At 47.2% G+C, this 15,461-nt stretch overlaps 1 protein-coding gene across 1 annotated transcript in view; it reads right to left on the bottom strand.

Moving 5' to 3' along the window:
* Positions 1–15,461, bottom strand: part of CFAP54 (cilia and flagella associated protein 54) — a 110,434-nt gene that overhangs the window by 41,583 nt on the left and 53,390 nt on the right. The window contains 8 exon segments of the mRNA XM_064154959.1: positions 1,949–2,101; positions 4,313–4,427; positions 5,448–5,583; positions 5,678–5,901; positions 7,346–7,573; positions 9,764–9,915; positions 11,854–11,996; positions 12,606–12,836. Of these exon segments, the coding sequence (XP_064011029.1) occupies positions 1,949–2,101; positions 4,313–4,427; positions 5,448–5,583; positions 5,678–5,901; positions 7,346–7,573; positions 9,764–9,915; positions 11,854–11,996; positions 12,606–12,836 (1,382 nt within the window).

Here is a 15,461-nt window from a genome sequence, read left to right as displayed (position 1 = left end):
TAAACCAGAGAAGTGAGTTCTATGACCAGGTTGGAAAAGCACAATACTCATTTCAGCACCACAAAGCTTTTCGTGCCACATTGCTCCCACAAATACGCAGCACCTGTGTACCCTGTGTCTATCTTCTTTCTCAGAATCCATCAGGTTGGAAAAGAAATGTCTTTTCAGGTTGGAGAAGTGTGTCCAGAGCAGGGCCACGAGGATGCTCAGAGGGCTGCAGCAGCTCTGCTGTGAGCACAGACTGAAAGAGTTGGGGCTGTGCAGGCTGGAGCAGAGGAGGCTCCCTGGGGACCTTCTTGTGGCCTTCCAGGATTTGAAGGGGGCTACAAAAGAGCTGGGGAGGGACTTTTGAGGCTGTTAGGGAGTGGCAGGAGTGGGGAAAATGAAGCAAAGCTGGAGGTGGAGAGAGTGAGGCTGGAGGTGAGGAGGAAGTTGTTGAGCAGGAGAGTGGTGAGAGGCTGGAATGGGTTGCCCAGGGAGGTGGTTGAGGCCCCATGGCTGGAGGTGTTTGAGGCCAGGCTGGCTGAGGCTGTGTGCAGCCTGCTCTAGGGTAGGGTGTCCCTGGGCATGGCAGGGGGTTGGAACTGGCTGCTCCTTGTGGTCCTTTCAAACCCTGACTGATTCTATGATTCTAAGACCTTCAAGATTATCAAGTGCAACCAATCACCCAACATTATCTAATCAACTAAATCATGGCACCAAGTGCCACATCCAGTCTCTCTTTTAAATACCTCCAGGGGACTCCATCACCTGCCTGGGCAGCCCATTCTGTTTCTGAGAAGAACTTCTTCCTAAACCACTGGTCAGGGCAACCAAATGAAAACATGTGCTCTGCTAGAGAAAATAAACTTGGGAGGATCTGCCAGTCAGTCCTCTGGCAGAGGTCTGGCTGCAGACAGACAAGAGACAGCTGTAGAAAAAGAGGATGAATCATCCAACCATGGGTTATAAATCATAGGAAAGCAGGTTTAAAGCTTGTGCTTACAGAATTCCATCTGGGAATTTATATCTTCTCTTTAACTGTTAGTAACTTCAATTCATAGATTCAGAGAGTGGTTTGGGTTGGAAAGACCTTAAAGATCATCTAGTTCCAACTGCTTGCTATGGGCAGGGACATGGAGTAGTGTGTCCAGTTTTGGTCACCACAGTATAGGAGGGACATTGAGGTGCTGGAGTGGGTGCAGAGAAGGGCAATGAGGCTGGGGATAGGTCTGGCAAACATAAGCTATAAGGAGCAGCTGAGGGAGCTGGAGGGGTTTAGTCTGGAGAAGAGGAGGCTGAGAGGGGACCTTATTGTCCTCTACAACTACCTAAAAGAAGGTTGTGGTGAGGCTGGAGCTGGTCTCTTCTCCTGAGTTACTCATGATAGGACAAGAGGAAATGGCCTCAAGTTGTGGCAGGGGAGGTTTAGGTTGGCTGCTGGGAGGAAGCACTTTCCTGAGCAGGTGGTCAGGCACTGGAACAGGCTGCCCAGGGAGGTGGTGGAGTTGCCATGCCTGGAGGTGTTTAAGAGGAGAGTGGATGTGGTGCTTGAGGCTGTGGTCTAGTGATGAAGGCTGCTGGGATGAAGGCTGCACTGGCTGATCCTGGTGATCCTTTCCAACTATAGCAATTCAAAGCGATTAGATGTTGTGCTGAGGGATTTGGTTGAGTCAAGGAGCTGTCAGTGTGAAACTAATGATTGGACTCGAGGAGCTTGAAGGTCTCCTCCAATCTGAGAAATTCTGTGATGCTGTTATCTGTGACATTTTGCACTAAGATCAGGTTGCTCAAAGCTTCATCCATCCTGGCCTTGAACATCTCCAGGGAAGGGACATCCACAACCTCCCCAGGTAACCTGTGCCAGTGTCTCACGACCCTTAATTTATAAACCCCCTACTCCTTCCACTCTTTACCATTTCACCTGCATTTCTGCTTCAAGTGAGAAACATTTCAGCAAATAACTCACCTTGTGTGTGTGCAAGAAACAACAAAAGCATTTTTCTGCTGTGTCTCAGTGCTCTGCTGTGGTACTTAGATTTGTGTAGAGTTTCTCTGAAACATTTCAGCGTATCATCCACATCAAGAGGTACACCAACTAGAGCTTTGGATTGGCTGGGATCTAAAAGGAATGAGTAAATATGGAGAAGAGTTCTGAGTACATCAACTAGAGCTCTGGCTTGGCTGGGATCTAAAAGGAATGAGTAAATATGGAGAAGAGTTCTGAGTACATCAACTAGAGGTACACCAACTAGAGCTTTGGCTTGGCTGTGATGTAAAAGGAATGAGTAATTATGGAGAAGAGTTCTGAGTACACCAACTAGAGGTACATCAACTAGAGCTTTGGCTTGGCTGTGATGTAAAAGGAATGAGTAATTATGGAGAAGAGTTTTGAATACATTTACTAGAGGTTAATTAACTAGAGGTACACCAACTAGTGCTTTGGCTTGGCTGTGATGTAAAAGGAATGAGTAATTATGGAGAAGAGTTCTGAGTACACCAACTAGAGGTACATCAACTAGAGCTTTGGCTTGGCTGTGATGTAAAAGGAATGAGTAATTCTGGAGAAGAGTTCTGAGTACACCAACTAGAGGTTAATTAACTAGAGGTACACCAACTAGTGCTTTGGCTTGGCTGTGATCTAAAAGGAATGAGTAATTATGGAGAAGAGATTTGAGTATATTAACTAGAGGTACATCAACTAGAGGTACATCAACTAGATGTTTGTCTTGGCTGTGATCTAAAAGGAATGAGAAATTATGGAGAAGATATTTGAGTACATTAATTAGAGGTACACCAACTAGAGCTTTAGCTTGGCTGTGATCTAACAGGAATGAGTAATTATGGAGAAGAGTTTTGAGTACATTAACTAGAGATTTGGTTGGCTGTGGTCTAAAAGGAATGAGTAAATATGGAGAAGAGATTTGAGTACATCAACTAGAGGTAGATCAACTAGAGCTTTGTCTTGGCTGTGATCTAAAGGAAATGAGTAATTATGGAGAAGAGTTTTGAGTTGCAGCCCATTCCAATGCCAATCACTCTTGATGTGAAGAACTTCTTCCTAAAGTCCAGCCTAAACCTGCCCTGGCACAGCTTGAGGCTGTGTCATCTGCTTCTGTTCCTGGGTGCCTGGGAGAAGAGACCAACCCCACCTGGCTACAACCTCCCTCCAGGTAGTTGTAGACTACCTGAACTACCTGCAGGCTACCAGACTAGCAATGAGCTCTGCCCTGAGCCTCCTCTGCTGCAGGCTGCACACCCCCAGCTCCCTCAGCCTCTCCTCACAGGGCTGTGCTCCAGCCTTGGTGCCCTTCTCGGGACACATTCAAGCACCTCAACATCTCTCTTGAATGGAGGTGCCCAGAACTGGACACAGCACTCAAGGTGTGGCCTCACCAGTGCTGAGTACACGAGCAGAAGGACTTCCCTGCTCCTGCTGGCCACAGTATTCCTGATACAGGCCAGGATGCTATTGACCTTCTTGGCCACCTGGGTACGCTGCTGGCTCATATTCAGTTGGCTGTTGGCCAATACCCCAGGTCCCTTTCTGCCTGGCTGCTCTGCAGTTTTTCTATTGATCTTATCAATAACAATACAGGTTCACATGAACTTGGAATCAAAGAACGAGCTGGGTTGGAAGGGACCTCCAAAGGCCATCTAGACCAACTGCCATGCTGTGAGCAGTGGCATCCTCCATTAGATCAGGCTGCCCAGAACCCTGCTGAGCCTGACCTTGAGTCAGGGTCTCAACTACCTTCCTGGGCAACCTGTTTCACTTCTCTAGCTTCAAACCACTGCCTCTCATCATGTCCCTGCAGGCCTTTGCAAACAGTCTCTCTGCAGCCCCTTCAGGCACTGGCAGGCTGCTCTTCAGTCTCCCTGGAGCCTTCTCTTCTCCAGGCTGAATAACCCCAGCTCCCTCAGTCTGTCCTTATAGGAGAAGTGCTCCAGCCCCCTGACCATCCTTGTGGCCCTCCTCTGGACCAGCTCCATTAGGTCCATGTCCTTCTGGTGTGCAATGGAAAACTGGACAAAGACCACTAAGCTAACTCAACATAGTGTAGGTCATGTAGTATCTAGATGACAACTGCTTTTCTCTGCCTTCAGAGATGCATTCAGAAAGGTCTTGCCAACATTACTATATGTCCAAAATACCCAGAATAATAATTTGAAGACAAAACTAAGAGAAAATATTAGATGAACAGCTTACAGGAGGAGTGGAAGACCTACAATGAGGAAGAAAACAACCAAATAGAACATGCTGTATGGGGTGGGAGGGGGGGAAGAGGGACTGAGAGAAAAGAGAACTCAGGCTACTGAAATGTGCTCTGACCTGTGTAACCAGTTTTCATCTCAGGAGAGAAAAAGCATCCAGGAGCAATCTGTTCACTAGCAGAATTGGCAAGAGGCAGCTGTGACTTCTGCCTTAGGTAATGTCTGCAACTCCTCTGAAAAGCAAGTTTTGTTTCATGATAATTGAATTACATTCAGAACAAAATGAATGTCTGCTGCTTAAAGCTGAGTTTCTAAATGCTCACTCATGACAAGATAAAAGAGGACTGATTTCCAAAGACACCAATGACCCACAATTAAATACCCTGGTTGATAAGAGATGAACTCAGTGATCTCAAAGGTTGGACTCTGTGATCTCAAAGGTCTTTTCCAACCAGGTTAATTCTGTGAAACATTCCAACACCTAACTACTGGATAAAACACCCAAGTGGTTAGGTTCTAATGAATCAAACTTGTATCTTATTTGGCATTTGCCATAAGCAAGAGCAACTCACTGATGTTCAGCAAATTTCTTTATCTGGATAAATACCTAAAGGGCACACTGCCTGCAAAGCACAAAATAAAGCTGCACAGGGATATATGGAACAGCTCTAAGCAAGTGAATAAGTTTAAGTTCAGCTAAAGGAAAATTCTAACTTTTCATAGCTGATTCCATGAAAAATTTCCAAGTGGCAATGTCAGTTTGGTAAACATAGAATGGTTTAGGTGGGAAGGGACCTCAAAGTTCAGCCAGTTCCAACCCCTCTGTGCCATAGGCAGGGAAACCTTGCACTAGAGCAGGTCACTCAAAGCCTCATCCAACCTGGCCTTGAACACCTCCAGGGAGGTTGTGGAGCATAGAAGCACAGAATGTGATCTTGGAGGTATCTTCCAACCTGGCTGATTCTATGACTCTAAGAAGCAAGATGAAATTAGATTTAAGCTCATAATACAGAGTGGGGATGTTATGCATGGAAGAAATGTTCTCTGAGTCACCAAGTGTAGACCTCTGCTGCTACTGGCATCATACGCATGGGAAAGGCTCCTATGACTTCAATCAATTATGTCCATTCATTTACTATCATTTACTGTTTGTGAGCATTAGGAAAAGCCACATTAATCCAACCAGTGAAAGGCATTCTCCCTATTTAGTTCATACTAAGTGTCAGCTCCAAAAAGGGAATTCTGTGGTTTACCTTCTGTGCATGATCAGAGAGATACTGTATGAAGTGAGATTTGGGGCTGCCTGGGCCACTGAACTCCTTCATCCTTTTCAGCAGCTGCCTCTGAGCATACACCAGCACTGGGCTGACTTGTTCTGTGTATCTCTCACTGAAATAAAAAGGCAAACTGAAGTAATTAAGCCAAATGACACTGAATTTAACTAGAAAACTATAGAATTCTGGTCAGAATTAGTGTGACTTACTGTGTCAGTATGTTGAATTGTACAGCTATGTGTACCAGTGCTTCCCACTTCTTCATTTGATATAACAACTCTATTGTTTTAAGAATCAGATTACATATCCACCTCAAGTCAACCACATTCACATCATCCAGGGGTGGTTGTGGATGGAGACTGGAACCACCATCCTCATGTGCAATGCCTCCAAAACAACTGGGAATGCAGAAGTCTCCTTCAGGATCCACAATCTGCAGGGAACAAACATTACCACAGAATCACAGCAACATGCAGGTTGGCAAAGCCCCTCTGGAACACCAAGTCCAGCCTAGAATCCTCCTCTACAAGATTCACCTTAAAGCATAGCCCTAAGCACCACATCCAAACCACCCTTAAACACACACAGGGCTGTCACCAAGTCCAACCTAGCATCCTCCTCTACAAGATTCACCTTAAAGCATAGCCCTAAGCACCACATCCAAACCACCCTTAAACACACCCAGGGTTGTCACCAAGTCCAACCTAGAACTCTCCTCTACAAGATTCACCTTAAATCATACCCTTAAGCACCACATCCAAACCACCCTTAAGCACATGCCAAGGTGGGTGACTCCACCACCTCCCTGGGCAGCTCATTCCAGTCCCTGACCACTCTCTCCCTGAAAGAACTTCTTCCTATGGTCCAATCTAAACCTCCCCAGCCTCAGCTTGAGGCCATTCCCCCTTGGTCTGTCTCCAATTACCTGTGAGCAGAGCCCAGCAGCAGCCTCTCCACAATGTCCCTTCAGGTAGCTGTAGACAGCAATGAGGTCTCCTCTCTGCCTCCTCTTTCTCAAACTAACCATCTCCAGCTCCCTCCTCCTCATTAGAATTATTCTCCAGGCCCTTCCCCAGCTTCATTGCTCTTCTCTGGACCTGCTCTGGCACCTCCACATCTCTGTGCTGTTGCTGTGCCCAAAATGGAACACAGTACTCAAGGTGTGGCCTCACCAGAGCAGAGTACCAGGGGACAGTCTCCTCCCTGTTCCTGCTGGCCACAGCACTTTTAATGCAAGCCAGGATGCCATTTGCCTTCCTTGCTGCCTGGGCACACTGCTGGCTCACATTCAGCTCCTGTCTATTACAAGCCCCAGGTCCCTTTCTGCCAGGCAGCTCTCCAGCCACAGTGCTCCAAGCCTGTAGCATTGCTTGGGGTTGTTGTGACCCAAGTGCAGGAGCTGCCATTTGGCCTTGTTGAAACTCATCATTACTCTGCCTGTTGTTTTCAAACTTGCTTCTAGGGCAAATCAAATTATGAAGATTAGAAAACACTGGAATCATCTGAAAACTTGGCACAGAGTGACTGAGAGATATCAGAATGTAATGCAACAGAAAGAAAACTCTCTCCTGAGGATTCATTGACACATAGATTGGTTTGGGTTGGAAAGGACCTTCAAGATCATCCAACTCCCAGGGACACCTCCCACTAGCCCAGCTTGCTCAAGGCCTCATTCAGCCAGGAAGGAAGCACCCACAACCTCCCTGGGCAACTTGTGCCAGTGTCTCACCACTCTCACTGTAAAGAATTCCTTCCCCATCTCCAGTCTAAATCTGCCCTCCTCAAGCTTCTGTCCTCCCATCCTATCACTTCAAGCCTTTGTGCAATAAAGAGATGGAGGATAAAGAGCATAGCATCTGAGTAAAAATCATTGTTACCTTAAGAGACCTGCTTGCTTGCAGTTCAGTTATCATATCAATGATCATGTCTGCTGCCAGATAAAATGGCAACCAGGTGGTGTTTCTAAGTAAATCCCTGGTAATGGGAAGTGCATCCATGTGGAAAGGTGAGTGGTTAGCCAGCAGCTGGAATTCTTGAGTGCAGTTCCAAAGCTCTCGACAAGCATTTTGCAGCAGAGTCCAGTAGCCACCACGGTGAGCAAGAACCTGTGCAGATCATCCCAAACAGAATTACACTTGGAAAATACAGAGATGAATCATAGAATCAAACAGGTTGGAAGAGACCTCCAAGCTCAGACAGGCCAACCTAGCACCCAGCCCTGGCCAGTCAACCAGACCATGGCACTAAGTGCCCCAGACAGGCTTGGCTTCAACACCTCCAGGGACAACGACTCCACCACCTCCCTGGGCAGCCCATTCCAATGCCAATCACTCTCTCTGTGAAGAACTTCCTCCTAACATCCAGCCTAGACCTCCCCTGGCACAACTTGAGACTGTGTCCCCTTGTTCTGTTGCTGGGTGCCTGGCAGAAAAGCCCAACCCCACCTGGCTACAGCCTCCCTCCAGGTAGTTGTAGACAGCAATGAGCTCTGCCCTGAGCCTCCTCTGCTGCAGGCTGCACACCCCCAGCTCCCTCAGCCTCTCCTCACAGGGCTGTGCTCCAGGCCCCTCCCCAGCTTCATTTCCCTTCTCTGGACCCCTTCCAGCACCTCAACATCTCTCTTGAATTGAGGAGGCCAGAACTGGACACAGCACTCCAGGTGTGGCCTGAGCAGTGCCGAGTACAGGGGCAGAAGAACCTCCCTCGTCCTACTGGCCAGACTCATTCTTTTGTTGCAAAGCTTAGGTCTAAGTCATCTCTCCCAATTACAGCCTAAGGATCATCCTCATTAACAGACAATTCAATGTTTCCTTGTAGATCAAGGTTTATGGAGCCTTAACTTGGAAATGAACTATTAATTGATAATAAAGTTATCAATGTATCAACTAAATGTAGTTGTTGCTTTTGGCATACTTGGGTTTAGAAGGGTTTGTGGGAAGAGGAGTCAGCCTTTCAGTGCTGAACTCAACCTTTCAGTGCTTAGCCCTTCTGTTTATACTGCCATAGCATTCACTAAGTCTTTTCCCTTGGCAGATAACTCTGCAAGTTATTTTCAAGGAGATTTAACAACTGTGAGAAGCTACAAGGGCCAAGTGAAAAATAAGTATTTATCTATCTTGTGAGATGTGTGCCAAGTCTGACATTTCATACACATTGTCCTGGGCCATTCTGCAGAAGGTGAGGAGGAACCACTGGGTTTTTCCCCCACTGAAAGATGGGAGGAATAACAGCAGGCACCAGTACAGGTTGGGGCTGGCCTGCTGGGAAGCAGCTCTGTGGAGAAAGAACTTGGAGTGCTGGTGGGCAGCAAGTTCTGCATGGGCCAGCAATGTGCCCTTGTGGGCAAGAAAGCCAATGGCATCCTGGGGGGGGGATCAGGAAAAGTGTGGCCAGCAGGGCTAGGGAGGTTTTTCTTCCTCTCTACTCTGCCCTGGTGAGACCACACCTGGAATACTGTGTCCAGTCTTGGGCTGCCCAGTTCAGGAGAGACAGGGACCTGCTGGAGAGAGTCCAGCAGAGAGCCCTGAGGACGACCGAAAATTTGAGCATCTCCCCTGTGGAGAGAGCCTGAGAGCCCTGGGGCTGTTTAGTCTGGAGAAGAGAAGACTGAGAGGGGATCTGATCAATGTGCACCAATATCTGAGGGGTGGGGGTCAAGTGGATGTGGCCAAGCTCTTTTCAGTGGTCAGCAAGGAGCAACAGCTACAAACTGGATCAGAGAAGGTTTCACCTCAACATGAGGAGAAACTCTTTTACAGTGAGAGGGACAGAGCCCTGGAGCAGGCTGCTCAGAGAGATTGTGCAGTCTACTTCTCTGGAGACTTCCCAAACCCACCTGGATGCATTCCTGTGTGAACTACCCTGAGTGATGCTGCCTTGGCAGGGGGGATGGAATGGATGACCTCTGGAGGTCCCTTCCAACCTCTAATACTTTGTGATTCTGGAGTGTGTGTGTTAATATAGAAAGTAGCAAATGGAATATAGAGGAATGGAGCAAAGCTGGAGGTGGAGAGATTCAGATAAGATGTGAGGAGAAAGTTCTTCCTCGTGAGAGTGATTAGAGCTTGGAATGAATTGCCCAGGGAGGTGGTTGAGGCCCATCCCTGGAGGTGTTTGAGGCCAGGCTGGCTGAGGCTGTGTGCAGCCTGCTCTAGGGTAGGGTGTCCCTGGGCATGGCAGGGGGGTTGGAACTGACTGCTCCTTGTGCTCCCTTCCAACCCTGCCTGATTCTATGTTTCTAAATACTGCAATGCAATGCTTAACATTAACATAGTGGACAAGGATGAATTTCTTACCACTGCTCTTCTTAAATGCAAGAAGATCTTTGCAAAATGCTCCAGTAAAAGGGCATGAGGCAGGAAGTGGTGGGACTCTGTGCAGGACTGAGAGTCATCTGTATCTGTTGTATGACTTCTGCTCAGTTTACCTCTGCACCCAGATGATTTAACTGAAGAGAAAATATTTCACTGGTTAAAAATGAGTTCCCAAACGAACAAAAAAAGAAAATAGAACACATTATCAGCCAGCAAAGATTCTTCCAGGGGCAGCTAACTACTGAAATGCTAGGAAATGCCAGCGTTAAGGTTATCATAGTTATAAGGTTGTGATATTTCACATGTTAAGATGCTTTTACTTAAGCATTGGGAGAAGTAGAGCAAAATAATTATCAGCAAACTGTTCAACCTCAGAGCCAAAGCACAACCTTCACAGCAGTGAAGTTTAATGAAGAAGTCACTACATGACACCTCTGTCCCTGGAGGTGTTCATGCAAAGCTTGGATGAGGCACTTACTGCCATGGTCTGGTTGATTGGATAGGGCTGGGTGCTAGGTTGGGCTGGAGGAGCTTGGAGGTCTTTTCCAACCTGGTTGATTCTATGATTCTATGTTGATTGCATAGGGCTGGGTGCTAGGTTGGGCTGGAGAAGCTTGGAGGTCTCTTCCAACCTGATTGATTCTATGTGGTAAGCTCCCAAGAACCATTCTGAAGCTGAGGCCTTTTAAAACTGGAAGTCAGGAAGAAGAGAAGATTTCTGCCAAATTCTGTGGCATTGCAGAGTTGCTTCATTTTTTTATTTAACCAAACATCCTTGGACATTAGGAAAAAGCACCTCGAGAACTGTGTTCAGTTTTGGCACTGCATTACAAAAGAGATGTGGAGGTGCTGGAGCAGGTCCAGAGGAGGGCAGTGAAGCTGAGGAAGGGCCTGGAGAATAAATCTTATGAGGAGTGACTGAGGAAGCTGGAGATGGTTAGTTTGAGAAAGAGGAGGCAGAGAGGAAACCTCATTGCTGTCTACAGCTACCTGAAGGGACACTGTGGAGAGGCTGCTGCTGGGCTCTTCTCCCAGGTAATTGGAAACAGACCAAGGGGGAATGGCCTCAAGCTGAGGCTGGGGAGGTTTAGATTGGACATTTAGGAAGAAGCTTTTCACAGAAAGAGTGGTCAGGAAGGGGAATGAGCTGCCCAGGGAGTTGGTGGAGTCCCCCAGCCTGGATGTGTTTAAGGGTGGTTTGGATGTGGTGCTTAGGGATACAGTTTAAGATGAATTTGAAGCCCCTATGACAAGAGGGATGTGGAGATGCTGGAGTGTGCCCAGAGCAGGGCCAGGAGGATGTTCAGAGGCTGCAGCAGCTCTGCTGTGAGCACAGACTGAAAGAGTTGGGGCTGTGCAGGCTGGAGCAGAGGAGGCTCCCAGGTGACTTTCGTGTGGCCTGCCAGGATCTGAAGGGGGATACATAAAAGCTGGGGAGGGATTTTTTAGGCTCTCAGGGAATGGCAGGACTGGGGGGAATGGAGCAAAGCTGGAGGTGGGGAGAGTGAGGCTGGAGGTGAGGAGCAAGTTGTTGAGCAGGAGAGTGGTGAGAGGCTGGAATGGGTTGCCCAGGGAGGTGGTTGAGGCCCCATGGCTGGAGGTGTTTGAGGCCAGGCTGGCTGAGGCTGTGTGCAGCCTGCTCTAGGGTAGGGTGTCCCTGGGCATGGCAGGGGGGTTGGAACTGGCTGCTCCTTGTGGTCCCTTCCAACCCTGGTTCTATGATTCTAAATGCATTTAGAATAACCTGGAATATTATCAGTTTAACAGGTTTAAGTAGTGTGGTTTCTGCAAGTGAAAAGCTAATACCTCCAATTTATCAGAATAGATAAACTTGTTACTAGAGTACAGGACAAAGCATAGCTCCTAGATTAAAAGGAACACATTTACCAACACACTCAGTAATGCTCAGAGTTACTAGAAGTGACTCATGATTGACCATGACTTCTTTTATACGAAGCATGCCCAAGAGAGAACATTCTTGAAACCCAGAGGAAGTCCAAGATAAAAATTAAGAGAGAGAAAAAGCTAAGTTGAAACTGATTGCAGCTTTTTTACCCATTTAAAGTTCTTACAGGTTTTTTTTTTGGTCATTCTTGACACTTTAAGAGGAGGAGGAAGAGGAGTTGGTGTTCTCATGTTGTTTCCTACATCTTCTCTCAGCATTAGAGTGCCAGCACTGCTTAATGAGAATATTTCAGGATCCAGAATATTGTAACTGCAGAATGGGAGAAAAAGAAGAAATCATTAAAAAAAAAAAAACACTTCACCTATAATATTTTGAAGGTTTTTTAGATGCAGCTTCCATCCATTGCTCTTTGTCCTACCCCAGGCAGCAGTGAGCAGAGCCTGTCCCCCCACCTCCTGGCCCTCAAATGTTTAGACACATTGATTGAATTCCCTCTCAGTCTTCTCTTCTCCAGACTAAGCAGCCCCAGGTCCCTCAGCCTTTCCTCATCAGCCATGCCCTCCTGTCCCCTCAGCATCCTCATAGTCCTCTGCTGGACTCTCTCCAGCAGATCCCTGTCCCTCTGCAACTGGGGAGCCCAAAACTGAACACAGTATTCAAGATGAAGTCTCAGCAGGGCAGAGTAGAGGGGGAGGAGAACCTCCCTTGATCTGCTGGCCACACTCCTCCTAATACACCCCAGGCTCCCATTGGCCTTCTCAGTCACAAGGGCACATTGCTGTGCCAGGGATGTTCTCCGCCAGCACTCCCAGGTGCCTCTCCACAGGGCTGCTCTCCAGCAGATCACCTCCCAGCCTGGACTGGTGCAGTTTATTATCCCTCCCCAGGTGCAGTCACTGGCAAGGCAGGGAGATGTACCTGTTCAGATGCTGTGAGTCACAAATCCCAGTGTCATATTGCTCAGCCAGCTTCCTTTTAAACAAGTGGTAGTGAGCAATTGCCAGGCAGATATTCATCTGAGCTCTCCAGGGCATCTCTTCAAGAGATATTTGCTTAAATATCTTTCTGTTCAAGTAATTTCTCACGACTGGTTTCAGCAGCACCACTAAGTTGTGACGAGCTACTCTTAGCAGCTCTTCCTCACCTTTCCTGAAAGAAATCACACTGAGTAGCAAAACATGGAACTGTGTTTTCTCCAAGCTCTAGAAAAGGAAATAATGGTGAAGATACACAGAAGTAGCTCATTGCACAGCACAGATTGCATCAGGTTGGAAGTGACCCTCAAAGGTCATCTTGTCCAAGCCCCCCTGAGGTCAGCAGGGACACCTCCACTCAGATCAGGCTGCACAGGGCCACATCAAGTCTCATCCTGAATGCCTCCAGGGATGGGACCTCAACCTGTTCCAGTATTTCACCACTCTCATTGTGAAGATCTTCCTTACACCCAACCTGCATCTACCCTGCTCCAGTTTCAAACCAATGTCCCTTGTCCTATCACCACAGAACCTTCTAAACAGTCTCTTTCCAACCTTCCTGTAGGTCTTCAGAGATGGAGATGCAATTATAAAGTCTCCCTAGAGCCTTCCTGTCCCAGTTCTTTCAGCCTATCTTCATAAGAAGCCCTCTAATCATCTTCATGCCCCTCCTCTGAACCCACCCAGAAGCTCCACGTCCTTATTGTGTCTGGGATCCTACAGGTGGACACAGTGCTGCAAGTGAGGTCTCACCAGAGCAGAGTGGCAGAATCACCTCTCTCAATGTGCTGTCCATGCAGACTTGTTTTAACTCAGAAGCATAGGACACATTCCTAGCAAAAGGCTTTGTGCTGCAGTCAGGAAGAGCAGTTGTGCTTCCCCTCTTTAAGCACATTCAGCACTCCAACTCCTGGCTTAGATTTCCACCAACTTCCAGAAGATATTTCTCTTAGTACTCACAAAAACTTCAGCTCTCCATTAGAAGTTGTTTGTACTTGAATCATCCAAGCAGATCATTACAGCAAATGCAATGTGTCTCACACAGTCTGCTCAGGAGATGGAGGGTCTACTACTGCTTCTACTACTGCATCATAAAGTGGGATCTTTGTCTTTATTGCTGTGCTTTGGTAGCTCATCACCCTCAATGTGTGCTAAACTATTTCACATTTGGATGCCTGGCTTTAATTTCCATCAATTTATTTAACATTTCTATGCCAGACCAAACAACTCTGCATTACACTACAGATAGAATATGCTGAGATCAAACCAAACCTCGTTTTTATTTTGCTTACAAACTGATCCCTTTATCAGTCTAAGTCATTTGCCTGTTTTCTTGCTGCCCACCTTTACAATGAGGGCAGCAGAGGGTATCATATACAACCTTGATCACATCATACAACAATGTAATTATGCAAGATGTGAAAGAGCAGCTGAAAAGCAAAAAGCCCATCAGAAGATAAACTTCTTATCCACTGAAGGCCACCAAAATCACGTTGAATAAAGCAGGTTCTTTATCTCACAGGAAAGAAAGCGACTTCTCCTATGGGCGTTTAGCAACAGGACAAGGGCAGATGGCTTGGAGCTGAAGAAGAATAGGCTTAAAATGGATCTCAGGAAGTTCTTCAGTATGAGGGTGGTGAGACTCCTCTGTGATCTGTGTTGGATAGTATTGTCCTGCTCTGGCAGGGAGGCTGTAGCCAGGTGTGGGTTGGTCTCTTCTGCCAGGCAACCAGCAGTAGAACAAGGGGACACAGTCTCAAGTTGTGCCACAGGAGGTCTAGGCTGGATGTTAGGAGGAAGTTGTTGGCAGAGAGAGTGATTGGCATTGGAATGGGCTGCCCAGGGAGGTGGTGGAGTCACCATCCCTGGAGGTGTTGAAGCAAAGCCTGGATGAGACACTCAGTGCCATGGTCTGGTTGATTGGCTAGGGCTGGGTGCTAGGTTGGACTGCATGAGCTTGGAGGCCTCTACCAACCTGGTTGATTCTATGATTCTTGGGTCCCTTCCAACCTCTAACATCCTGTGAACCTGTGATCCTGTGTGACCTCAGAGGTCATCTCCTTCAACCTCCCCACCCCTGAGGGTTTTTAAGGCCAGGTTGGATAAGGCATTGAGCAGCTGAGTCTAGTTGAGAGGTGTCCCTGCCCATGGGTGGGAGGGTTGGAGTAGATGACCTCTGAGGTCACACAGGCTCACAGGATGTTAGGGGTTGGAAGAGACCCAAAGAGATCATTGAGTCCAACCCCCCTGCCAGAGCAGGACCATACTATCTAACACAGATCACAGAGGAACACATCCAGACAGGCCTTGGAAGTCTCCAGAGAAGGAGACCCCACAACCTCTCTATGATACTATGAAATAAACCAATGGATTAACCACATCAATACAACTGTTTGCCAGAGAAGGTGTAAATCAACTTGCATTTGTTTTCCAAAACCTGCAGAACAAATAATCCCAAAAGTCTAACAAAAGGATGCCAAAAATCACCCTGATAACAGCCAAACATCAGGAACAAGTAAACATTCTTTATTAGGTTCCTGACAGGTAAGCTCCCTAATGCAGTTTGAAGAGCACTATAGCATGCAGACTAATATAGCTTTTCCACCATGCTGAATCAAGCTTCTCAAGTTAACAGAACTGAAATCCAACCTTTGATTATTCATACAAAGCCTTCAAAACCCTCCACAGTTATCCTCTGAAATAGAAATTATTCTCCTGGGGTAGAAGCCAATTTTATACCAAACTAAAAGGGAGGAGTGAGTGGGCTGTTCAAAACTTCATCCACTGGATGGGGGGGAAA

The sequence above is a fragment of the Pogoniulus pusillus genome, chromosome 15, assembly GCF_015220805.1.
Source record: "Pogoniulus pusillus isolate bPogPus1 chromosome 15, bPogPus1.pri, whole genome shotgun sequence".
Classification (NCBI taxonomy): Eukaryota; Metazoa; Chordata; class Aves; order Piciformes; family Lybiidae; genus Pogoniulus; species Pogoniulus pusillus.
This window is presented reverse-complemented; position numbering and strand designations above follow the sequence as displayed.